General features: G+C 53.3%; 2 protein-coding genes across 2 annotated transcripts in view; one reads left to right on the forward strand and one right to left on the reverse strand.

Annotated features, from left to right (window-relative positions):
• The window catches only part of LOC142829725 (C-type lectin domain family 4 member K-like), a 197,788-nt gene that overhangs the window by 125,745 nt on the left and 46,762 nt on the right, over positions 1-25,281 (reverse strand). The window lies entirely within an intron of this gene.
• On the forward strand, positions 6,848-25,227 carry LOC102457661 (hepatic lectin-like). The gene is made up of 8 exons (XM_075931127.2): positions 6,848-7,007; positions 9,840-9,996; positions 13,867-13,980; positions 18,311-18,418; positions 19,275-19,415; positions 20,159-20,310; positions 23,155-23,273; positions 23,908-25,227. The coding sequence occupies exons 1-8, from the start codon at positions 7,002-7,004 to the stop codon at positions 24,056-24,058; spliced, it is 948 nt and encodes a 315-aa protein (XP_075787242.2). The 5' UTR covers positions 6,848-7,001; the 3' UTR covers positions 24,059-25,227.

Raw genomic sequence — 25,281 nt, forward strand, 5'->3', positions numbered from 1 at the left:
AGGGAAGGGGAGCCCACGAGTCCCTTCCCACTGTGGGGTGTCAGGAAAAGGGAGGAAGCGGCAGCCACAGCTTGGCCAGCCCCTGAGCTCTGGTTTGGCTGGGGCAGCTGCAACAGGTGGGGTGGGTGGGGGAGGTTACTTTCTGTGATAGCATCGTGGCACATGTTGGCTTTGCTCATGGCCAACGGGTTGCTGAGGCAGGCGGCTGCTGGAAGATGAAGATTCCAGCCCTTTTCAAATTAAAAATGGCTTCTGCCAGCAAAAGAAGAGAAGGCGGCATGGAGTGTCGTCTTTTCCATGGAAAACGGACAAAGGACTGCGTGTGTGGCGGTGAAACGCAAGCTCGTCGGCCTGATTTGTGGAGAAGCAGATTCTGCCTCCAAACAAAATCAAACATGAGAAAGACAGGACAGCACAAAGCACATCAGAGACGAGGAACACCATGGACAGCTGCATGTGGGCAAGACTGAAGAACTGTGAAAGACTTTGCATGTGCAGCAAACAACTGTCACCAAAACAGGAAAGGAGAGGCTGGCGTTATGCAAACAAGTTATGTGTGGAGTGAACTTACTGCAGAAAGAATTCGGCCTCCTTCAGACGGAGAGTTTGCTGCCAGGAAAGCTGCAGTTGCAGCGATGCACTCCTTACAAAGACGTGTAGATTATCTGAGAGTGGGAGCTTATTTCGCGGGGCGGTATCAGATCGAATGCAGGATATGGCTCAAGATGTTGAAACGTCTCTGAAAGATTCTGCGGCTGATTTTGAGTTCTGTGCTCTGGCTGCTGGTGAGATACCGGACAGAACAAGTACAGCCCTGCTGGCTGTTTTTCTGCCTGGGACCACCCAGGGCTTGACACTCAAGGGGACTTGCTTTCTTACTACCAAAGCACGACACTGTCAGAGGTGAAGACATTCTTGGGAGGCTACATGGGCACTGCACTGGCTCCAGTTGTCCTTTGAAAAACAGAGCGGCCTTACCACTGATGGTGCCCCAGCCCTGGCTGGATCTCGTAGGGGATCGGCTGCCTTAGCCAAGAAGGAAACGGGTCGCGTTGGTCTTGAACCACGTCAGTGGATTGTGGATCCCCTCCTCAGAGGCGAGAGGCAGGAGTGAGGACAGAACGGAGGGTTCCCGGCCTGGGTAGCTTCTCCCACAAAGGGAATCCCGTTGTTCCGGCTGTGGAGAAGCACGGCCACAAGGCAGCGTTTGGAGTCACTGGGCCAGTCGCCTGTCCAGGCTGGACTTGGGTCTTTGCAGGCAGGAGCCATTGCTCCCAGCTGCTCTGAGCGCCCCAGGAAGGCTCCTCCAACGTGGACTGGCCCCTCCCAAGGCCCATGGTCGGCCACGCGCTACTCAGCTGCTGGAGTGGTCTGTACGCCATGGGCTGGCCAAGCCTCCGCTGGCGTCTCCTAGGAGTGAAGGGTTGAAATACAAGTTCAGAGCCAACACCCGTCACATCCCCAACAAAAATGATACTCTGCACACCTCACCCGGCCCACTTTGTACAAGATTTTCTACAAATATAGAACAGTGGTGGCGAGACAGACGGGAGACGGAGGGGCTGTCTGTGACTCCGCGCTGAGGCTGTTCGGGTGCTGGAGGAGTCTGCACTTGCGTGGAGGGTGGTGAAATCTATTCCAGAACTCACAGCCAGTTTGGGTGGGTGCCCGGCTACCTAACAGCCTGGCCTGGATTGGCACCAGGCTCCTGGCTACCCACTGGGCGGCCCCACCACACGGAACGACACCGTGTCCGACCCAATCCCCACCCTGACGCAATGGGCTATGGAATGTACTAAACGAAGATAAATGTTAAATTGCCCATCGGTTACTCACTGTTGAGTTGTTTATTTAACGTAGAGCTGTCTTTCATTTATTATCACAAAGTGCATGGACTAGAAGTCACCCTAAACCAGGGATCCATGGCACCCAGCACACCCAGCGAGCATGACAAACGGAGGAATGGGCGGGGATAGAAGGACCAGGCGATGGAAAAAGGGTCCCATGGAGAGCGAGGCAGAATTGCACCACTTGATCTTTTCTGATGGCTCCATGTCACCTGAAAGACTACAAATCGAGAGAGAGAGAGAGAGACTGGACCCACCCTTCTGAGTGCACAGAACACCTGAGAAAGCCACACGCTGTTTGCAACACTTGGCATATAGAATAGGACGTGAGATTTGCAGATAAATTGGTGGGAATTACACATTTGCCAACAGTGACAGCACATTAGCTGCTGATGCAAATGTGGCGTTTGCTACTGCGACAATGAAGCTGAGAGTTTCGCTGCTTTTCTGAACACAGGAGGTCAACTTCCTGTGATCAAAACTTATTTTTTGAAATGAAAAAAAAGTTTCTTTCAAAACAGACTCAAACTGGAATACTTGGATGTTTTGACCAAATCAGTTTGGGTTTTAATTAAAAGATCATAGACTCATAGAATCACAGAACACTAGGACTGGAAGGGAACTTGAGAAATCATCAAATCCAGTTCCCTGCCCTCACGGTAGGGCCATGCATCTTTTTTATCATCCCTGGCTGGTGTCTGTTCAACCTGCTCTTACATATCTCCAGTGATGGAGAGTCCACAACCCCCCTAGGCAATTTATTCCAGTGTTTGACCACCCTGATGTTGTAAAGCAGGCTTTTTCTGTCCACGGCCTTCGCGTATAGCCCATCCTGCCACACAAGGCCCCTCACACAAAACCCAGATACTCAGAGGAGCATGGGCAGCACAATGCAGTTTTGTGAATGGAATTTGATCTTATAGGCATTCTGGGACTCACAGGCGCCAAAAAAAATAGGGAGGTGAGTATGACTAGATAGTGCTTACAGATAATGATTCTAGGTTGTATCAACAGGTGTGTTGTAAGCAAAACTCGTGAAGTCATTCTGCCGCTCTACTCTGCACTAGTTAGGCCTCAGCTGGAGTACTGTGTCCAGTTCTGGGCGCCACATTTCAAGAAAGATGTGGAGAAATTGGAAAGGGTACAGAGAAGAGCGACAAGAATGATTAAAGGTTTAGAGAACATGACCTATGAAGCCAGGCTTCATGAACTGGGCTTGTTTAGTTTGGAAAAAAGAAGATTAAGGGGGGACATGATAGCGGCTTTCAAATATCTAAAAGGGTGTCACAAGGAGGAAGGAGAAAATTTGTTCCTCTTGGTTTCTGAGGACAGGACAAGGAGTAATGGGCTTAAAGTGCAGCAGGGGAGGTTTAGATTGGACATTAGGAAAAAATTCCTAACTGTCAGGGTGGTCAAATATTGGAATAAATTGCCAAGGGAGGTGGTGGAATCTCCCTCTCTGGAGATATTTAAGAACAGGTTAGATAGACATCTGTCAGGGATGGTGTAGACGGAGCTTGATCCTGCCTTGAGGGCGGGGGGCTGGACTCGATGACCTCTCGAGGTCCCTTCCAGTCCTATGATTCTATGATTCTATGATTCTATGATAAGCCTCATTTGACTGTAGCTTGACCAGTCTTAGGGGCAAGGGAAAAAGTAAACATAGGGTAATAAAACATAATTGTCTAACACTAACTATGCCCCATCTGGTCCTGTCCACGAGGGGATCACGCATACATCACGAAAATTTCTATAGGGCAGTATTGTCATACTACCTCATCACTAGCCTATCAGGCCCTGCCAAATGCAGACCCTAGCATGGCACAGACACCGAAGTTTTGTATAAAAGACTCTCAATCCCTTTGTTCGACGGAGGTTCCGTGTATTGAGGGCACGTGTCTTTTTTTTGCCTGGCTAAAGGATTGATCACCCTGAGGCTGCCTCCCCACCCTTCGAATCAAATATAGGGGTGCACGAGTCCTGAGCATGCTCCGAGTTCTAGTGTGTCTTTGTGTCGTTATCGTTTCTGGATTTGTAAGTATTGCTTTAAATGTATTAGTTATTGGTTTAATTAATAGTCAAGTTGTGTTAATTTCACTGTGTAATTCTGTAAAGTGTATCTAAGTTCTGTTAACCACGCTGTGTAAATTGTATAATTTTGTGTTGCATAGTAGTGTTGTATTTAGGTTAAGTATAAGTATTAGAAATAGAAGCCCCGGAGTTGTTAAGTTGTAAAAGTAGATTTATAACTAACTCCACCAGCTGTCCTAAAATAACCATAAAGGGGCTGGCTTTGGACGGTTCTTTTATTATCATTATTTTGGCTTTGTTTTTTGTATTTTTTATTTGTATGCTGCGTTGTCTTAGGCGAATTAGGGATAGTGATTTGATATAAGTGAATTGTAATCAAAGAATTGTAATCAGTTGGGTATAATTGTGCCCAAGCTTTTCTACGCTGTAAAAGTACTAAGCAATTGCTAGTTCAAACACCTACTTGTTAATTGCTGGTTTTGACCACTTAATAAAAATCATTTGTTTCACCATCATCCAGTAGTTTTCACTGGATAGTCGGCTTTAACCCTTGAGGCTAACATCACATCACTGAACCAAGGTCTAACACCTGACAGTTAGGAACTTTTTCCTAATGTCCAACCTAAACCTCCCTTGCTGCAGTTTAACACCATTGCTTCTTGTCCTGTCCTCAGAGGCCAATGAGAACAATTCCCCCTCACACTCGCCGTGAGACCCTTTTACAGGGCCGGCCCACAACATTTTGGCACCTGAGGCAGGGAGCTCAAATGATGCCCCCATATCCTCTGGTTTGGGCCAAAACTTTGAAAGGTCTCAGTTCTGCCTCCTTCCTGTTCTACTCCTCTCGTGGCACTGCTCTACCACCTGCCCCAGTAAAGGAGAACTAACAACTTAAAATGCCTCTGGGTCCTAGTGGCACCCCCCGCACTGGCCGCCTCAGTTCGCCTCATGGTAAGGCCAGCCCTGCCCTTTTAGATACCTGAAAACTGCTCTCATGTCCCCCCTCAGTCTTCTCTTTCCAAACTCAACAAGGGAATTTCTTCAGTCTTCCCTCATAGCTCGTGTTCTCTAGAGCTTTCATCATTTTTGTTGCCCTTCTCTGGACCTTCTCCAATTTCTCCACATCTTTCTTGAAATGTGGTGCCCAGAACTGGACATAATACTTCGACTGAGGCTTAATCAATGCAGAGCAGAGCGATCATTTAAATCGCGGCTTCATTTGCCTTTGCTGATCTGTCTAATCTACATGCCTCTGCCGACAGAGGCATGTAGTCTAGACACAGCCTGAGTGTGGCAATGGGCCAACTCACACACATTCACTAAACAGCCAAAGTATAAAATCACTGGGGGTCTCACACCTCTGTGAGTCTCAGCAGGGACCTAGTCCTCGAAGGGTGTCCTGGATCCCCACAGCTGGAACCACATCCACAGCAGCCTGGTGCGAGGTAACTGGAATGAGATTCCCTGCAAACTGAGGGGCTTAAGCATTTTCAAGTGCCTGTTACTCTTTCATGCATTGTTTTGCCTGTGCTTATTGGCGTATTACTTTGTGGTAGCTGTGTAACCATCTGCTAGTATTAAGCCTGTAATAGTAGTGACGTAGTGAGATTAATAAACACTAATATCCCTATCGACTCTGTCTTGAAGTGAATCCACAACCCTGTTGGGCCCTGCCTCTGTGAGTTGACACCATGAAAGCTCATTATCCCATTTACATTTGTGGTTAGTCTCTAAGAGTACGTCTAGACTACATGGCTCTGCTGACAGAGGCATGTAAAACAAGCTACCCAACATAGTCAATGAAGCCAGGATTTAAATATCCCCCGCTTCATTAAAATAAAAATGGCTGCCGTGCTGTGCTGGCTCAGATGATCGTTGGCACAGCGTGTGAGTCAAGATGCGGATCGGTCAACAGGGAGCACCTTTGTCGACCGCTTCTGTAAACCTCGTTTCATGAGGCATAAGGGAGCGGTCGACAAAGGCTTCCCTGTCAACCGATACGCATTTTGACTCGCGCGCTGTGCCGACGATCAGCTGAGCTGGCACAGCAACGGCACCATTTCTATTTTAATGAAGTAGGCGGTATTTAAATCCCCGCTTCATTGACTATGTCGGGTAGCTTGTTTTACATGGCTGTGTCGGCAGAGGCATGTAGTCTAGACATACCCTAAGGTGTTGCTAGACTATTTGTTGGTTTTAAGATTTTCCAGATGGGGGGAGGATCTGCCTAGTTGGGGAAGGATCCCAATGCCTGGGTGCCAGCCACGCCCCTTGGAACAAAACCCAACGCTTCCTACATGAGACCGTCAGTGGGATGAGAATTAGTCTCCAGAACAAGCACCACACTTAAGTGAAGAAAACAACCTTTTTGTAAGCCAACAACTCCAGGAGCACACCCAGGGCAGGACACACGGCCACAAACAGCCTTTCCCTGCTTTGCATCGGTGGAAGCGATCTACATGCTTGGGTCCTCGGCTGAGCTCAGGAGGCCTCAGTGGAAGCTGTCATGTTATTGGATTTTAAAGTGAGCAGACGCACCCACGGAGGGGGGCGGGTTGCCCCAAATTTGGTACACAGTGGGCCGTGTGAAGTGTCAAACGAAAGCTTATGCTCTACTGTTTCTGTGTGTGTTGCTCATGGGCTTGTGTGATGTTTGTATGTGGAGTTGGGAATATGGGCTCTGTGCTGGTGCTGACAATGTTCTCTGTCTGAGACAGAGCAATGCGCCTGACCTGCCTGTTATGAGGAAGGAATGTTCGGTGAATGACTGTGCTAATTAGCACGGCTTCAGGAACAATGGCTCTCGGGGAGGCCAGCACACACCTGAGGAATGCGCCTGGAACCCTGCAGACCGGCCAGTGCCTCATTGCTGCTGGCATGTGAAACATGCCAGCATGTGACCAGCTCCAGCTTGGGAGGCACCAAGAATGAATAAAAAGGTGCCATGAGGCGGTCTCCATCTTGTCTTTAATCTTGCTACTGATCCCAGATGCAGCCCTACGAGGGATAGAGAGCCGGGAAGGATTGCTGACCCATCCTGACATAGAATGGACACCAGAGACTTCTGAGCCAGCAGTTTGGAACATCTCTGCTGAGAGCCTGCATCCAGAACTGGGAGATTTGATGCATGTAATGTATTCTCCTTAACAACCTTACTCTCCACCTTTTCTTTCTTTTGTTAATAAACCTTTAGATTGTAGATTCTAAAGGACTGGCCCAGCGTGCTCTTGTGAGTAAGATCTAAAGTGTAAATTGACCGGGGACCGTGGCTGGTTCTTTGGGACCGGGAGGACCTGTTTGGGGTTGGTGAGATCGGGTTTTATAACTTCTCATCTTTGTGTAGGCCTGGGGCTGATTGTGGCACAGGGAGTGCCAGGGTTTTTACGGGTTTTGCTTGTGAGGTTTCCTGTTGGCCAGATAGGCAGCTGAAGCGCTCGGCGTGACTGGTTTGTGGCCTATTTGGGAAAGGTCTCCAGTCAAGGGCTGTAAGGAACCCTGGTTTTGAGCAATTTACCCTGAGCTGACACCCTCAGTGGTGCCCAGACCTGGCCCGGTCTGTCACAGATGCAGTCTGCATGCCTGGGTCCAAGGCTGAGCTCAGGAGGCCATGTGGGTTATCAGCGCTTCTGGCCAAGATGATCATTCACTCGATGCATGTCTGGGATCCGAGACCTTCTGTGCTTGACTGGTACACCCTCCTAGCCAATCAGCTTTGTGCAGAGGAGCACAGAGGGAGGGGGAAAGGGCCGGCACTCTCACACCAGCTCCATAGGTCGTCACCATTCACCCAAGAGTTCTCAGACAACTCAAATGGGTAACTTTGGAACTACTGACTGGTTTGTAAGCTACCCTTTAAATCAGCTTCCATACCTAATGATGAGAAGGTAGCTAACATGACGCCAATCTTTAAAAAGGGCTCTAGAGGCGATCCTGGCTATTACAGACCGGTAAGTCTTATGTCAGTACCAGGCAAATTAATTGAAACTATATTAAAGAATAAAATGTCAGACACGTGGCTGAACAAAATTTGTTGGGGAAAAGTCAACATGGTTTCTGTAAAGGGAAATCATGTCTTGCTAATCTATTAGAGTTCCTGGAGGGGGTCAACAAACATGTAGATAAGGAGGATCCAGTAAATATAGTGAAAGATTTCCAGAGAGCCTTTGACAAGGTCCTTAACCAAAAACTCTTAAGTAAAGTAAGTTTTCATGGAATAAGAAGGAAGATCCACTCGTGGACTGATAACTGGTTAAAAGCCAGGAAACAAAGGGTAGGAATAAATGGTCATTTCTCAGCGTGGAGAGAGGTAACTAGTGGTGTCCCTCAGGGGGTCGGTACTGGGACCAATCCTATTCAACCTATTTACAAATGATCTGGAGAAAGGGGTAAATGGTGAGATACTAAAATTTGCAGACGATACCAAACTGCTCAAGATACTTAAGACCAAAGCAGACTGTGAAGAGCTTTAGAAGGATCTCACCAAACTAGGAGATTGGGCGACAAAATGGAAAATGAATATTCATGTTGATAAATGCAAATTAATTCACACTGGAAAAAAATAATCCCAACTATACATATAATATGAAGGGGACTAAATTAGCTATAACTACTCAAGAGCCAGATCTTGGAGTCATTGTGGGTAGTTCTCTGAAAACATCCACTCCGTGTGCAGCAGCAGTGAAAACAGGAAACAGAATGTTAGGAATCATAAAAAAAGGAGAGAGAATAAGACCAAGAATATCTTATTGCACCTGTATGAATTACACCCACATCTTGAATACTGCATAGAGATGTGGTTGCTTCATCTCAAACAAGATACTTTAGCATTGGAAAAAGTTCAGAAACAGGCAACAAAAGTGTGAGGGGTTTGGAACGGGTCCCATATGAAGAGAGATTGAAAAAATGGGGGCTTTTCAGATTAGAAAAGAGACTAAGTGGGGACCTGATAGAGGTCTGTAACATTATGACTGGTGTGGATAAGGAAAAGTTATTTACATTTCCTCAAAACATCAGAACTAGGGGTCACCAAATGAAATGAATAGGCAGCAGGTTTAAAACAAACAAAAGGAAGTGTTTCTTCACACAGTGCACAGTCAACCTGTGGAACTCCTTGCCAGAGGATGTTGTGAAGACCAGGATTTTAACATGGTTGAAAAAAGAGCTGGATAGATTCATGGAGGCCGGGTTCATCAATGACAATTAACCAGGATGGGTAGAAATGGTGTCTCTAGCAACTGTTAGAAACTGTGAATGGGCAGCAAGGGAGGGATCACTGGATAATTCCCTGTTCTGTTCCCTCCTTCTGGAGACACCTGGCGTTGGCCACTGTGGGCAGACAGGACACTGGGCTGGATGAACCCTTGGTCTGACCCAGTGTGGCCGTTCTCATGTTATTTTGTTTTTAACATCACTGCCAGGCGACCAGTGAGCCCAGCTGCCCTTCCTGGGCGCTGCCGAGGTAGCTGCAGCACGTGGCTGGTTGCTGGCTCAGCAGCCCTGCTGGGCAGCCAGCACCCCAGGAGCTCAGTGGCTGCCCAGCGTGTGCCATGCGCACAGTGGCTGGGTTTGCTCGACCCATCCCTGCCCCAGTCGGCTTCGAGGCCCTGCCCCTGCTTTGCCCCATCCCCTTTGGTTTCAGACTCCTGCTTGTGCCGCCCAGCCTGCCTCTGCCTCACTGCACGGCCTAGCCCTCACTGCTGGGCTGGGCTTGTCGCTCTGGCACAGACCCTGGGTCCCTCATCCGGCTGTGGGCTCCGGTGTCCCCCATCCCGGCTCTTGCCAGTCGTCAGAACACTCGCTTTCACCACTAGGCCTGACTGCACATGGCCCAGCTGCCGCCAGGGCTGCTCTCACCACCAGGCCACACGCCCTGCCAACTGTGCAAGGAATTCAGAAGTTCTCTCTGCCATGGCAGCACTTTCCCAAGAAATCACCAGGCATCACTTCCCATTTCTATTTCAGGCCAGGGCTGCGTCAGAGGGAGGCCCCCACCCAGCAGGCTGCAGAAAGGACCCAGGTGCCAGTGAGCAGGGTCCCGGCTCCGTGCGCAGGCAGAGAATGGCGAGGGAGATCGTCTATGGACACATGCAGGTGTCGGATGCTGCTCCCCAGCCAAAAGGTAAGCACCCAACCCTGGACCCCCGCTGGGCTCTGCTTGGCCTTACTGTCTCTCATGGCCTTCGACTCTGGGGAGGCCACATCTGCAGTATTGCGTCCAGTTCTGGGCCCCCCACTACAGAAAGGATGTGGACGCATTGGAGAGGGTTCAGCGGAGGGCAGCCAAAATTCTTAGCGGGCTGGAGCACATGACCTATGAGGAGAGACAGAAGAGAAGAGTGAGGGGGGATTTGAGAGCAGCCTTCAACTTCCTGAAGGGGGGCTCCAAAGAGGATGGAGAGAGGCTGTTCTCAGTGGGGGCAGGTGGCAGAACAAGGAGCAATGGGCTCAAGTTGCGGGGGGGGAGGTCTAGGTTGGATATTAGGAAAATCGATTTCCCAAGGCGGGTGGGGAAGCACTGGGATGGTTCCCTAGGGAGGGGGGGAATCTCCATCCCTAGAAGGTTTCAGTCCCAGCTGGACCAAGCCCTGGCTGGGGTGATTGAGTTGGGCTGGTCCTGCTCTGGGCAGGGGACAGGACTCCCTGACTCCTGAGGGCTCTGCCAGCCCCAGGGTTCTGTGATTCTAGGGGTTTCTGGGCAGCGATCTCTTGTTCTGCCGACCACGTCCCCACAGCTCAGTCTTGCAGCAGGGGCAGCAGGCGAGGGCGCGTGTCATTCGTTCCCCGTGCAGCCTCCCCCGCCGGTCCCCAATGGGAGAGCAACACGGGCAGCAGAGGTGGGAGCCCGGGCCCAGCATCCCGGCCTCCTGCGGGACAGCGCACTACACGGACTGGCCATAAACCCCACCCAGACTCCCCATGCGCAGCCCACTGGCATGGCCAGCCCCTCTAGGAGATCACTGGGCCAGCTTCTCACAGCCCCATCTCGGGGGACCAGCTCCCTCTCGGCTCCCGGTTTCAGCGCGACACCCCCATTCCTTCCTCTGCCCCGTCCCTGCCAGAGCACTGGCCTCTCCCCCTGAGCGGCTGGGGCAGGGCGGTGCTGGCTGTGTTAGCAGGGAAGGGGCTCCCCTGGCGCGGGGAGGGGGAAAGGGAGCCTGTTCCTCCAAGGACAGGGAGCAAGTGGATCTGGAAGCTCAGAGACAGGCACAAGGCTGTTTCCCTAAAGCTCCCAGCACAAGGGGCCCTTCTCGGTGCTGTGACCAGGCAGGTGTCAGCTGGGTGAGGCCTCCTCCGTGGGTTTGTCTCTGCCCTGTGGTGTCCATGCTGCCCAGATGCCGTGGGCCAGCTGTTCTGCTCTGAGCACATGGAACTGGCCTGGGAAGGTGCAAGAAGTGCAGGGAGGAGGGGCTGAGGAGGGGGACAGGTGAGGATCTGAGGGGCAGGAGGCACCTGCAGCCAAGCACGGAGCTCAGCTGGGCCGACTGCTGTGACAAAGGGACACTCCAGGCAGAACAGTCGCCTGCTCTGGGCCACGGAGAAGCCCCGCCCCCCAGAATGTTTCCGTAAAGGCTGAGAACTGGAAACTCTACACATCAGAGAGTTGCAGCTTCCCCCCTTGGTTAGCGTGAGAGAAGCCACCTTCGTACCTGAGCCATTTGGGGCCCCCTGCCTGTGCCCTATTGAGGGCTCAAGGCCTCACCAGTCCTCTTAGGTCCCCCCCTTTCCCTTCCCAGGGCTCAGGGTACAAGGCACCTGGCCATACCTAGGGGCTCGGGAGAAAATCTGGTTAATTTACATATTCCCACCTTTCCCGCGGGGTCCGGGTGCTCTGGGTCTGGGGAACGTTTTCCCAGGGGAAGTGCCTAAAACAGCTGTGCGGTAACGGTCTGTTCAGGAGCCACGCACAGAATACACAAACCGAGCAAATCTCCCACGCGCCGCACACCCCGGCACATTCCCCCCGGGCCAGTCGGGAGCCTCTCCCTGGGGCGTGTGTCACACTCGGGCACGTGGGCCGGACTCCCGACTGTGGCTCTGCCGTGTGGGAATGGCTCCCAGGGAGCGTCGGTTTCACGGACGTGATCCAGCAGCCCTCACTTCTTCCCCCGAATCCTCCTCCCCGCCACGCTGTCCCCACTCCTCATCAGAGCCACGCTCCCCCACCGCGTCTGCGCCGCCGTGTCCTGCCACTGCCCAGGGCTTTGCAGCTTGGCCAGGAAAGAGAAAATGCAGCTTCACCGGGCCCTTCTCTGGTTGTGCAGGTGGTCGGCGTCCAACGCTGGCCAGAGCTTCCCTTCCTGTTCGGGAGTGTCCGTCTGCCGCTGCCCCGGTGCCCAGCCCCGCGGGGTTCCCCCTGGGCGGCAGACCCCTCGCGGGTCCCTCCGGCACTGGGGCGCCCTCACAGCAGCAGAGTCCTTCAGTGTTAGAGGTGAACTCCCTGAGCTTCCCCCGAGGCTGGTTTAATGGGGTCGGGGCCCAGTCAGGTCTCTGGCCTCCAACCGACAGCCTGGGGAAGGTTTATCTGGGCATCTGAGAGTTGTCTGGGGGGGGGGCCAGGAAACGCCCTGCTGGAGAGCGGCGCTGGCCAATGGCTGAGGCCCAGAGCGGGCAGGGAAGGAATCTGACAGCCTGGCCTCTCCACGTAGCTGCTGTTCGCCCCTGGAAGACCAAATCCAGATGCTCCGAGCACACTTGCTTCTGCCTGCGCAGAACTCCTAGATCGAGCGCAGGGCGAGTCCTGGTCCTTCCATCGTCAGGCTTCGCCCTGTCTGGGATTGGCCGCCTGGCTCCCCTGCTGTGAAATCAGCATCCTGGGGGTGGGTCTTGGACAGGGATGCTCTAGAAAGGCCCTTCTGAGCACGCCAGTGCTGTGAGCCCTGCCTTCCAAGTGACGCATCCCCTGTCGCCTGTCGCCAGCGTCTGGCCAGGGCAGCAGTGGGAACGGCTCATTAGGGTAGCGAGCGGCCGCATGACTGGTCCTTCTTCATCTCCATGGGCTGCAAGATTCTTGTAGCCAGGACAGCCTCCCGGGACAGCGTCGGTTTGCTCACTGTGCCTGTGTACCTCCAAATGGCAGGCTGTTCCCTCTGCAGTGCTTGGAATGAAGCGGAGCACATGGCTCTCATAGCATGGAAGGCAGGGGCAGCGCACCTCCCTTCCCCGGCCTGGCTTTATGTAATACTGGGAGAGAAAATCTGCGCAGACGGAAATGAGAATTGTGGGCAACAGAAAACAAAATGCCTTGTGGCCACACACAGAACCCAGCTGGGCCTCTGGTCTCCCACCACTGGGCTAGAAACAACCATTGATGGACATGTCTTCCTTGAACTTACCTAGATCTTTTTGGAACCCTCTTATAGCCTCACAGCATCCTCTGGCAAGGAATTCCACAGGTTAACTAAGCAGTTTCTCACCACTGGGCTAGAAACAGCACCCCTGTCCATCTTGACTAACAGGCATTGATGGACATGTCTTTCATGAACTTACCTAGTTCTTTTAGGAACCCTCTTATACTCTCACAACATAGTTACGCAAGGAGTTCCACAGGTTAACTAGGCATCGTGTAAAGACATAGCTCCTTAGTTGTTTTCACTTGCAGCTCATAATATTACCCCAATTTCACTTCCTCATTCTTGTGATTTTTCATAAAGTTGTTCTGGTTCCTTTTCTCATTTAAAAATACTCCTCTGAGAAGAGATTTCAGAAGTCCTAAACTTCCCTCCCAAGAAATGCTTATGCAGGGAGAAATCCGGCTCCTGGATCTCTAGCACAGAAGCTGGCTTGGCATGGCAGTGACTCCTGATGGGGGGAGCTCAGATTGGAGATTCAAGCTCAGGCTGGTTCTCGCCGTACGTGGCCTGACTGACCGTTGCTGTGAGTCCCAGTCACGGACACGAGGTTGCGCGGTTGTTGGATGGGAGGGGGCAGTTGCCTCGGTCGGGAGCGTTCGAGCTGTAACTGACCACGGATTTCTTTGGTCTCCTTCAAGGCAATGCTCCCACGCGATCGGCTCCTTGGTGGCAGAGGACGAGAGGCATCACCCCAGCGGTGCTACTCCTGGTCCTGGCCCTGGCCACCTCCCTCCTCGCTGTGACGCTTCTATGTAAGTTCAGCGACCGCCCCGTGTTTGCCCCCTTCCATACAGGCCAGCTGGCTCCCGTGCGTAGGAGCGCCCCGTTCTCAGCAGCATGGCGCCCGCGTTTCCGGCTGTCCCTCCAGGAACTCCCCTGCTCAGGGCATTGGAATGGCGCTGTGAGATCTTGCCCTGGGGTTCGACAGCAGCACAAACGTTCTAACGCTACCGATGGCCAAGCCCTGGCGCAGTCACCTAGGGAGGCCGTGGTCTCCGCGCTGGAGGGGTCTCAGGAGGGGTCAGACAGCCACCTCTCAGGGGTGGGCCCGGTGTCCTTCGTCCTGCCCCAGCATCAGCTCCCTGGCTTCACGCCACGTGTGGCAACCCCGCCTGCTCGACCTCGGCCCAGGTGTGGCCCTGGCGCCACTGAAACGTCCACCTGCCGGAGAGAGGCCAGCCCAGTGGTTCAGGCCTGGCCTGGGATTGCGGGGCTGGTTTAACTGCCTGCCCGCCACAGAGCCCCTGCCCTGCAGCCCCCAGCCCCATCTGGCAAGAGGGGTGTTTGAGTGGGGAGCTGAAGGAGCAGACAAGGGGAAGCCCCACTTCCTGGGGTCTATATAGTGGCGTTATTTCAGAATAACATCCCTCATCTGAAATAGTGTTCTTTACATCTAAGAACAAGCGTGTTATTTTGAAACGCATTCCAAAGAAAGGGCTTGCTATTCCGACATCCTGTGACCCTGATTGCACCAGGATTAAGGGGCTTGTCGGAATAGCACTCTACTGCGAACGAAGCTATGCAATTTGCGTAGCTCACATTGTATAGCTTATTTCAAACTACATGCCACTATGTAGATATACCCTGAGTGGGTACTGGAGCATGTGTTGGTTAACAGAGAGGGGCACAGGCAGTGCACAGTGAAGGAGCCTGTGAGCACAGCAGGTCAAGGCAGGTGTGTTGCTCTTCTCTGGACTCTCCAATTTCTCCACCTCTTTCCTGAAATGCGGTGCCCAGAACTGGACACAAGACTCCAATTGAGGCCTAATCAGCGGAGAGCAGAGCAGAAGAATGTCTTGCTCACAACACTCCTGTTCATGCCTCCCAGAAGCATGTTTGCTTTTTCTGCAACAGTGTCACACGCTGACTCATATTTAGCTTGTGGTCCACTCTGAGCCCTAGATCCCTTTCTGCAGTATCCTTCCTAGATAGTCGCTTCCCGTTCTGGGTGTGTGACACGGATTGTTCCTTCCTCAATGCAGCACTTTGCATTTGTCCTAAGTCAACTTCATCCCATTTACTTCAGACCACTTCTCCAGTTTGGCCAGATCACTTTGAATTCTGACCCTGTCCTCCAAAGCACTCGCAACCCCTCCCAGCTCGGGATCTCCAAATTTTATAAATGTCCTCTCCATGCCATTATCTAAATCATTATGATATTGAAAGAAACTTGTCCCAAAACAGACCCCTGCGGAACCTCACTTGTTATGCCCTTCCAGCATGACTGTGATCCATTGATAACTACCCTGAGAACGGCTTATGCACCAGTTATGCACTCAGCCAGGTATGCACCCACCTTATAGTAGCCCCATGTAAGTGTTATTTCCCTAATTTATTGATAAGAAAGTCATGTGACACGATATGAAATGCCTTAGTAAAGTCTAGCTATACTACATCAACCACTTCCCCCCTATCCACAAGACTTGTAATCCCGTCAAAATCCTTCCCCTCCAAAAGTTCAAATCCCTGAAATTCTTACTTGAGATCTATATTAATATAAATATTATTAATAATTAATCATCTGGACATGCCCTAGCCCAAGAGGCAGCTTTTACCTGCTACAGAGCTTGCGGTGCTCCCAGCTCTGCCAGTGGGGCCGAGAGTTTGTTTATGAACAGAGGGAGACAAGGGGTATATGTCTACACTACCCTCCTAATTCGAACTAGGAGGGTAATGTAGGCATACCGCACTTGCAAATGAAGCCCGGGATTTGAATTTCCCAGGCTTCATTTGCATAAGCGGGGAGCCGCCATTTTTAAATCCCCGCTGCTTCGAACCCCGTGCAGCACGGCTACACGGGGCTCGAACTAGGTAGTTCGGACTAGGTTCCTATTCCGAACTACCGTTACTCCTCGTGAAATGAGGTGTACCGATAGTTCGGAATAGGCACCCTAGTCCGAACTACCTAGTTCGAGCCCCGTGTAGCCACGTTGCACAGGGTTCGAAGCAGCGGGGATTTAAAAATGGCGGCTCCCCGCTTATGCAAATGAAGCCCGGGAAATTCAAATCCCGGGCTTCATTTGCAAGTGCGGTATGCCTACATTACCCCGCTAGTTCGAACTAGCGGGGTAGTGTAGACATACCCAGGGTGAGCAAGGCAATCGAAGGGTTAATTCAATTAATTGAAGGATCATTAGACAATCATGGAAACATTGTCAGGAACTCCACCTAGAAGATGGAAACCGAGGGCAGGAACAAATGGGAAGGCTGGCGAGTCTCAGAATGGGGGGCTCCAGGGGTCGGGCCTGGGACCGGCGCTGTTCCACTTACAGGGACGTTATCTGGAAAAGTGCTGACCAGGGAGGTGACAGAGTTTGCAGATGTTACAACGTGGCTCACAATGGTTAGGTCCCAAGGCGACTGCAGAGGGTTCCAGGGGATCTCACAAACCTGGGTGACTGGGCAACCAAATGGCAGCGGGAATTCAGTGATGATGAATGGAAAGTCGTGCGCATGGCAGAGCATGATCCCAGCCAAAGCTGTACAATGATGGCACCCTATCCCAACTCCCAACCCTCTGCCCCTGCTGTGCCCCTCCCTGCCCCCGCCCCACCTCTCCCCCAGCGCCTCCCAGGGCAGTGACGGGAAGTGGAGCCATCTGACCTGCTCTGCTCCCCCAACTCTCAGTGCAACACCCCACTTCCTGCCACTGAAGAGAGTGGGGACAGCTCCTCCCTCCCCCACCCTGCCCTTAGGCAAAGTGGCTGAATCCAGGTGGCTCCCCATCCCGCCACTGCTGGTGAGCGCAGGGCAGGCTCAGCCCTACGGCCGGTGCCAAGCCTTGCTAGTTGTGCGGCTCTGCGGGCCCCTTGCTCCTTCCCTGTGGCATGTTGGGGGTCCACAGCCCTTCCTGCCCCATGCGTGGCCCCACCTTCACCCACTGACCCAGGGGCACCCAGCAGAGTTCTAACACAACACAGACCCTCTCTCCATGGTCACCGGGGGGGCCCTGCCAGGCCGTGGTGTGACGGCCCAGCTGCAGCAGGGCTCCAGGGAGAACTGAGGCAGTTCAAGGAGGACGGGTCCATCAGTGGCCATTAGCTGTTTTCCCCAGACTCCGTCTGCCAGGGGCTGGGACTGGGCGACGGGCAAGGATCACGGGATGGTTCCCTGGTCTGTTCCCTCCCTCTGGGCAGACAGGACCCTGGGCTGGAGGGGCCTTTCCTCTCACCCCGTCTGGCCACTCAGAGGTTCTTACACAGAAGCCAAATGTCTCTATTCCCTGCTGTACCCACTAGACCCCGCTCCCCTCCCAGAGCTGAGCCAGCGCCCAGCAGTCCTGAGGGGTCCCTCTCCTCAGAGCCCGGGAGGAAGTCTCACCCCTCACTCCATGTGTAGCCTCACTCGTGTGCCCTCAGTGACTTGCCACAAGATGGCCGCGCATGAGCGTGTCAGAGCTGATCGGGGTCTGATATTGAGTTAACTGGCTGTTTATATAGGACTTAGACACAGTGCTCCTGGCAGCGAATTGCTCAGTGAGTGGCCAAAACACTCACATTTTCCAGGGCCTCACTAGCCCTGCCAAGAGGAGGTGGGTGTGTCGGAGGGGGGAGTGGAGCTGATCACCTCGCAGAATTGCAGATATTACCAAAGGTGAAGTGTCCTGTGACATGTGGAAGGTCAGGACCATGATCCTGATGGGCCTTCTGGCTGCAGAGTCTGAGACCTTCTCCGGCCCCAGTTCTCCACCTGAGAACACGGGAGGAGACTTCCCAACTCCGCAAGGTGTAGGGTGACCCCCAGTGACATGTGAAAGCCTGCGAGGAGCCTGGCGGCCCCGGAGAGGGGAGACAGATGTGCAGGATGGATGGGGGACGAGGCTGCAGACAGCACTCGGAGAGGGTCCCTGCGTGTTGGGAGCAGTTCCCTGCCCCACAGAGCTGCCCCCCTACCCCATGGGTGCCCCGTGCAGCAGCAGCGACCGGAACGGCCTGGGCTCCCGTGTGCCCGCGGGGGAGGCTTGCAAAGAGACAGCTGCAGCCGCCGCGCTCAGGTGGGCACGGGGGGAAGGCCCTGCTCTGGGCCTGGCGCGTCCCCAGCCGGGTCAGTCCATTCGCTGACCTGCCGACACCTGATACCTAGATTCCCGGGGACGGAGCCGGCTGCAGGCGGTGGAAGAAGCCGCGTGGAACCTGAGAGTCTCCCTGCAGCCGACCAACACCTCGGCCGCGCCCGCCAGGGAATCGGACAGTAAGTCTCAGCCTGGGGCTCGGCAACAGGATCGCTCCCTCCCCAGGCCTGGAAACCGATCACGCACCTGGCTGGAGGCTGGTGGGTGCATCCACGTGCCCCCAGGCCCTTGGCCTTCTCCCTGTCCAATCGGCTGCTGCTCTGCTCACTCCTCAGCTAATAGGGGCTCTGTTCTCAGGAGTGGACGGCTGCACCAGGATCCCGCCAACCCCCTCCTGGCAGTGGCTGGCTGCTGCATCCCTCCCTGCTTCTGACCAGGAGGCCTAGTGGTCAATGTCTTCTGTCCTTTCACTAGTGTGTCCCTCAAGCCCGAGTCCCCCCAGCCCAGCTGTGTCGGGGTCACACTTGCGGGGCAGAGAGATGCAGCTCATGAGCCAGACAGGGCTGAAATCCCCAACCCCCAACCTCTGAGCCCTTTCTAGGCAGCCACAACTGTTTGGGTACCAGCCCCTGTCACAGTGATGGAGGCCGTCTCTCTGGCAGGGGCTGTGCACACCCCCGGTCTGTGGCCCAGAGTCACTCAGGTGCAGGGGACGCGCTCACAGGTCACAGGGCGGAAGAGTCAGGAAGACGTGGCCGGGGAGACGGGCCTGGAGCTCAGGGAGCTGATTCAGTTCCCAGACCTGCTGCAGACGTCCTGTGGGACTCTGTACGCGTTTCTGCACCTCAGCTGCCCTTTGGGAAAACAACTTCTCCCACCCAGCATCTATCTCCACTGGGAGCCGCTGAGAGCAGGGCCTGTCCCCTCCTGCCTGCCCAGGGCCTGGCCCAACGGGGCCGGCAGGGGCTGCCCTAGAACACGTCCCCCCAATCCCGTGTTCTGATCCCCGCTGACGTCGCTCTGACTTGCTCCCAGCGCTGCAGCTCCTGGGCGAAGTGCAGGCAGGAGTCCGGATGCTGAGAGCCGAGCTGGGAAATGTCAGTGCGGAGAACAGAGAACTGCAGACCCGTCTGGACACGGTCGCTGGGGCGCGAGGAGCCGGGTCGGATTCCTGCAGTGAGTCAGAGCCCCTGGTCCTGCCGGTGCGGGGGGTAAACGAGACTCAGGCTCCCAGGCTGCCAGTGCAGGGTCTGTCGCCAGCACCGAGTAACCCTGAATGAGACACACCTGTGGCTGCGCATGCACCACCCCGCAGGGATCCGTGTGGAGTTCAATTGCACCCTCGGCCTCAATCCAGGCCAGTCCAGGCACAGGCAGAGACAAACCGGCCTTTCAGTGCTGGGGAGGCGGGGAAGGGAGTGATGCTCAGAACTGTCCCTGGGCCAGTGCCCCCTGCAGGATGTCAGGGAACCTGACAGGAAATAGGCCTGAGACCTTCACCACTGACCACTAATGGTCACTGAGCACTGTTGGTGCAGAACCAGGCGCTTTTCCACCTTGTGCTGCTACATCCTCTGCCCCCCACCGCCTAAGTTCCCCCTCCAGCTCAGCTGAGCAGTGAGTCTTCCCGTTCCCATTACAGCCGTGCTGCTCTGCACTGGCACCGGCCCATGCTCCAGCCCAGATGCAGCTGCATTTCCGTGCTGGGGGCGGGACTCTGGGCTGGCTGCTCTCTGTGTCTCTGGGATCCTGCCTATTGCTACTGAAGTGATTGACTGAGTGGCTGCAGAATCAGGCTTTGACGTTCCCTGGGCCTGGGGCAGCCGAGGGGCAGGGGAAATGTAGCAGGAGAAGCCCATAGCTCTATGCAGGTGTCCCTGTGACTAGCCCAGGTATCTGACTCCTGTTTCCGTTACCAGGGGACGTGTGGACAAAGTTCTCTGAAGGCTGGAGGCGTCACGGCGGGAACCTCTATTACTTCTCCCAAGAAGAGAAGTCGTGGGATCAGGCCAAGCAGTTCTGTGTGTCTCAGGGCTCACACCTGACCTCCGTCTCCTCCCAGGAGGAACAGGTGAGTGCAGGAACCTCTCAGGGCCTGGACCATGGCTCAAGGTTGTTGAAGGCTGTAATGTGACAGAGTCCAGAGGTTCAAATCAGGGCAGATTGCTCAGAAACAGGGTCACTTACATCCCAAGATTGCGAAAAGGCACCAAGCCCGTCACACAGAGCCCTGCTATTTGCCACACTGGCCGGCCCGAAGTCAAACAAGCAATCCCATTGGACACTTGAGCTTTACCTGTGCCACATCCAGCACCAAAACGTACACAGGTGAGAGGTTCTAAAACCAGTCTCACAAAGTCCCAACAGGATCTGCTGATCCCAAAGGAGCAGCCACATTCCCAGGTCAATTCACAACTCAGAGCTTCCCCCAAAGGGCACGCTGGGCCAGTCCTTTAGCATCTGAGGTTCGTTAGTAAAGGAAAGAAAAGGCTGAGAGTAGAATTGTTTAGGAGATCGTGTCACACACACCAGTCACAGAGTTCTTGGAACAGTCTCTTAGTAGAGACGTAATCAACTGTCAGCTTACAAGCCTCTGGAATTCGTCCTGCGTTAGGAGGGGTGATCCGTCCTTCCGGGTCCAATTCACGGCAAAGATGCTTCGGATGTGATGGAGCGATGACGGGAACGAAGACATTACTGAGGAGCAGACTGAATACAAAGATGGAGGAAGCCTCCAGATCCCCCTTGTACTTTTGCCCATGTGGAGGGAAACCTACTGTTCTCCTTGTGTAAAAGTACCTCCCCAAATGGCCTTTGTCACATGAGCAAGTGTAAGGGCTGTTCCCACTCTGGCCCTTTGAATGCAGAAGGAGAGGGCCCACAAGAGAGCCTGAAAACCTTGCCTCTACAGGCACTGGTTATAAAACATTTCCCTCCAGAATCACAATACACAGATTGGGGAGGGGATGGTTGCTGCCACCATCAAGTGATTTTAATCCCTAAAAACCAGGGGTGAACACTTGAACCCAGCCCCAGGGGTACCTCCAGCTCTTTTACCCTAAGAGAGCTCGAACAAAGAAATGAGGAAAACAAGCGGCAGTCTGTAGTAGCTGACCTCTCAGTCTGAGGCAGACAGACAGATCTCCTGTACCTTCCAGGACACCAGAAATAAATCATCACCTTAAAAAAGTGATTTTTATTACAAAACAAAAGATAAACTTGATAGCACATGTTTGATTGCTAGATGCTACAGAGCAACAAAGGAAGACAAATTAAAACACAGAGGAAAATCTCTGGGAACAATGCTAACTAGTAAATGGGGAGGGGAGACAGAGATTCATAGGGTATGTCTACACTTGCACCCTAGTTCGGACTAGGGATGCAAAGGCAGGCATTCCAAATTGCTAATGAAGCGGATTTAAATATTCCGCGCTTCATTAGCAAGATCTTGCTGGCGCGCTAGTTCGAATCACAGCTGATTCGAACCAGGAAGTGCGTGCCGGGATGCGTTAGTTCGAACCAAACCCCTTGGTTCGAACCAACGTTACTCCTCAAAAAATGACTACCTACCCCCAAGGCCTCTAGTAATCTCTTCAGCTATACCTTAACCAATCATTCTACTGAAATGGAACGGACTAATTGTCATAGACTAACATGTGGATGTAGCCAATCATATCGCGCCCCCTTTATTGGATTACACGCACACACAAGTAATCAAAGAACCAGACAAAAGTGGGCAGATAACCAGTAGCGGAGCAGTGAGTATCCTAACCACACAGAAAAGATTTCATAACTCAACTGCTGATTAGTGGGTCCTTGCCAGAGACAGAGCGATCCACCTACGTTCTCCTTAACTCGTCTAGGCTCCTCCCATTCTCTGAAGGCCTTGGGTTGGATCCTCTTTCTCACTCCCCAAATTGCCCTACTTCACTGGCACTGGTTCAGAATGTGTCCGGACGTGACCCTATGTTTCCCAGGAGATGGCTGCCCTAGCTGACAAGGCCTGGGACCATCAAATACAGACAGACTGGCATGTTGAGTCTGTGGGGCCGCCTACCCTGCAGGGCTCAACTCGAAATAAGCGACGCAAATTGATCTACGTCAACTGCGGCGCTTATTTCGAAATTGGGAGCGTCGACATGGCACTTATTTCGAAATCGAGCCCTCGCCCTCCGACTTCCCTTACTCCTCGTGCAATGAGGACTGCAGGAGTTGGAGGAAGCAGGCCTCCCGCTTGACAGTACTTTGACACTATTTCGAAATAACTGCCGGCTGTGTCGACGCGGATGACGTTATTTTGGAATAACATGAGTGATCTGGAAATAGTGTCACAGTGCAGACGTACCTGATTACTAGCTAAGAGATAAAAATACCTAAAATCCCAACAAAGCGGCCCCGCAGGCCTGACTATCTCTCTCCTACCAAGGGCCTGGCTTAATGCCAGGAGAAGGTGGCTGGATGCAGCAAACCTGGGACGTGCCTTGTGCCAAACTCTGCGCTCAGATACCCAGCCCTGGAACCTGATGCAGGGATCCACCCATCAGCTGAGAAGCAGAGATGGGCAGGGGCACGGTGTCAGGCCTGGACACCCCAGAGTCTGGGGGGTAGGGGTAGGGGGATTTGGGTCTGGTTCATTTCTCCATGGCAGGTCGATGTGGTTACTGCAGGGAGACCCAGATCCAGACTCAGACCCAGACCCAGAGCTTTGTCACAAGACAGAGACCCAGAGATGCTTCAGGACTCCTGCCGTTAGCGCTTGGAGTCACACACCGTGTCCCCCACTGCCCAGTGCCCTGCTCACACACCCAGATGCTCGTTCCACTCCCCAGCCTGTTCAGCCCAGGCAGCTGCACCAGCCTCTGCCCCTGCAACCTGCCTTGGGTGGCCTGACCATGCTGGGATCTGTGTTGGGCAGGAGTTTCTCTCCAAGGAGATCCGGGGAAAAAACCACTGGATTGGACTCACCGACCTGGGCACTGAAGGCCGCTGGCGCTGGGTGGACGGCTCAGAATACAGAGCAGACGCCAGCAGCGGGTGAGTAACGCGGAGACTGATCCTCTGTTAATGTCTCATCACAAGCTCTTTCAGCAGCGTCTGTTCAGTCCCTTGGGTCCTGCATTCTCCCTGTTCCGCACGGTGCTCCATCTCCCCACCGGTGGGGGGCAGGCTGCAGGGGTCGGTACGTGACTGGAGCCAGCTGGAGCCAGTGCACTGAGCACAGGGGCTGGAGCTGAGGCCCATGACCGGGGCAGAGAGAAGCCAATGAGGGAACCCGCTGCTCCTCTCTTTCGGTCCCTGCGCCCCCATCTTGGGCTGAGCCTGGGACGTGCTGTGCTGTGCGCTTGGTGCTGGGCCCTGAGGGTATGTCTAGACTGGCGACAGAGGCATGTAGTCTAGACATACCCTGAGATATGAGCTGCTGCTGCTCCGCGTTCAGAGCCACACGCTCTCCTGGGTGCGTTGTCAGCCCAGTGAGGCCCACGGCAATTGCCCCCCCCCCCAAGCCCTTTGCTACCCCGACCACAAATGCTGCAGAGAACGCTGGTGGGGTGGGAAGGGGGGCACTTTGCTGAGTCATTTCCAGGTGTCTTGGTCCCCTGCTGACACCAGAGTCCGAGCTCGGCACGTGCCCGTGGTTCTCCTGAGACAGGAACACTCTGCTCTGCAGGTTCTGGGAGCACCCTCAGCCTGACAACTGGCACCAGGGGATCGGCGGCAGAGAAGACTGTGTTGAGATCCGCACAAAGAAGCAGGCTATGTGGAATGATGCCAACTGCTCTCTGCCTGCGCGGTGGATCTGTAAGCAGGCCCACGGGTAGGCCAGGCTGTGACATGCAGGGCCGATGTGAGAGTTTCACCCCCCCCCCCCCTTTGCTTTATGAAATTGACTTATGGGCACAAACATGCATAAGCCGAAGATGCTTTGGAAAAATCCCTGATGTAACCCATCAGCCTTAACGCCACAAGCTGCTGGTGCCATGTGTCTGATTGGCGTGTGCACCATTCTTGGGGGTAAAGTGAGAGATATGGAGTAGGGGAAGGGTTAGGGTTTAACTATGCAAATGAAACCATCCAGGGGGTTCCCCGCTATGTCTGGGCGATCACCTGCAAATGGCCTTTGAGTCTGAGCAGTGGTTGGTTTTAGGAAGTCACATGACCACCCCAAGTGCTAGGGTCTGACCAGGTAATTGTCCATAGGAGGGGGAATGTAGAAGCAGAATCCCCGCCCCAAAAGGAGGCCACTCAGGGAAGTTTTCAGGCTTTTGTCTTTGCCTGGCATGTCACTGCCAGGAGAATGAACCAGAGACCCCAGGAAAAGGGCGTTCTCTGGCTTGGAGGCTTGGCTGAAAGAAGAACAGTTTCAGGGTAAGTTTGTGCTGAGCTTTGAGTGACAGAACTCGCTCTGCATTTCCTGTTAGTTTCAATCTGTAATCGACTTTGCTCGGCCTGTTTTCACCGGCAACCACTTCGCTGCTGCTGTTTGTACTGAATAAAATCACTTGGGTTCACTGTCCATCCCATGGTCAGGGTGCAGGGTTACTAACAGTGGAAAGACCAGCACCTGTGTAAGATCAGCCCCGCTACCTGCTAGGAAATAACAGGGAGTACACAACGCATGTGCACCGACAGCTGACATGGGTTTGTCCTAGTAACTACCGTTGAATTGTAACCACTGTTGCCAGTTGTCACCAGCACAGCCAGTTCGTATGATTTCAATAATTGTTTCTAATGTAAAGTTTTCAATTAGGACAAACAATATCGAAGGGTGAGCACTAAAAACTGTGCTACCTTAAATGTAGTGGGGAATGCATTCTGCCCTACAGATTTCTATTAAATCCTCACACAAAAGTACCATCATCACCGACCAATACACACGAATCTGACATACAAACATGACAGCAAAGAAGCATGGCGGGGGAAACTGAGATTTTCACCACTACTTTATTTCTGTTTGTCAAATTTCAAAGGAAAGAGGCTTTCCAAAGTTTGAAGTATTACAGAAACCTGGTGGGATGGGACGCATGATTGGAATATTGGTATG

This window comes from Pelodiscus sinensis, chromosome 4 (genome assembly GCF_052426305.1).
Source record: "Pelodiscus sinensis isolate ZL-2025 chromosome 4, ASM5242630v1, whole genome shotgun sequence".
Classification (NCBI taxonomy): Eukaryota; Metazoa; Chordata; order Testudines; family Trionychidae; genus Pelodiscus; species Pelodiscus sinensis.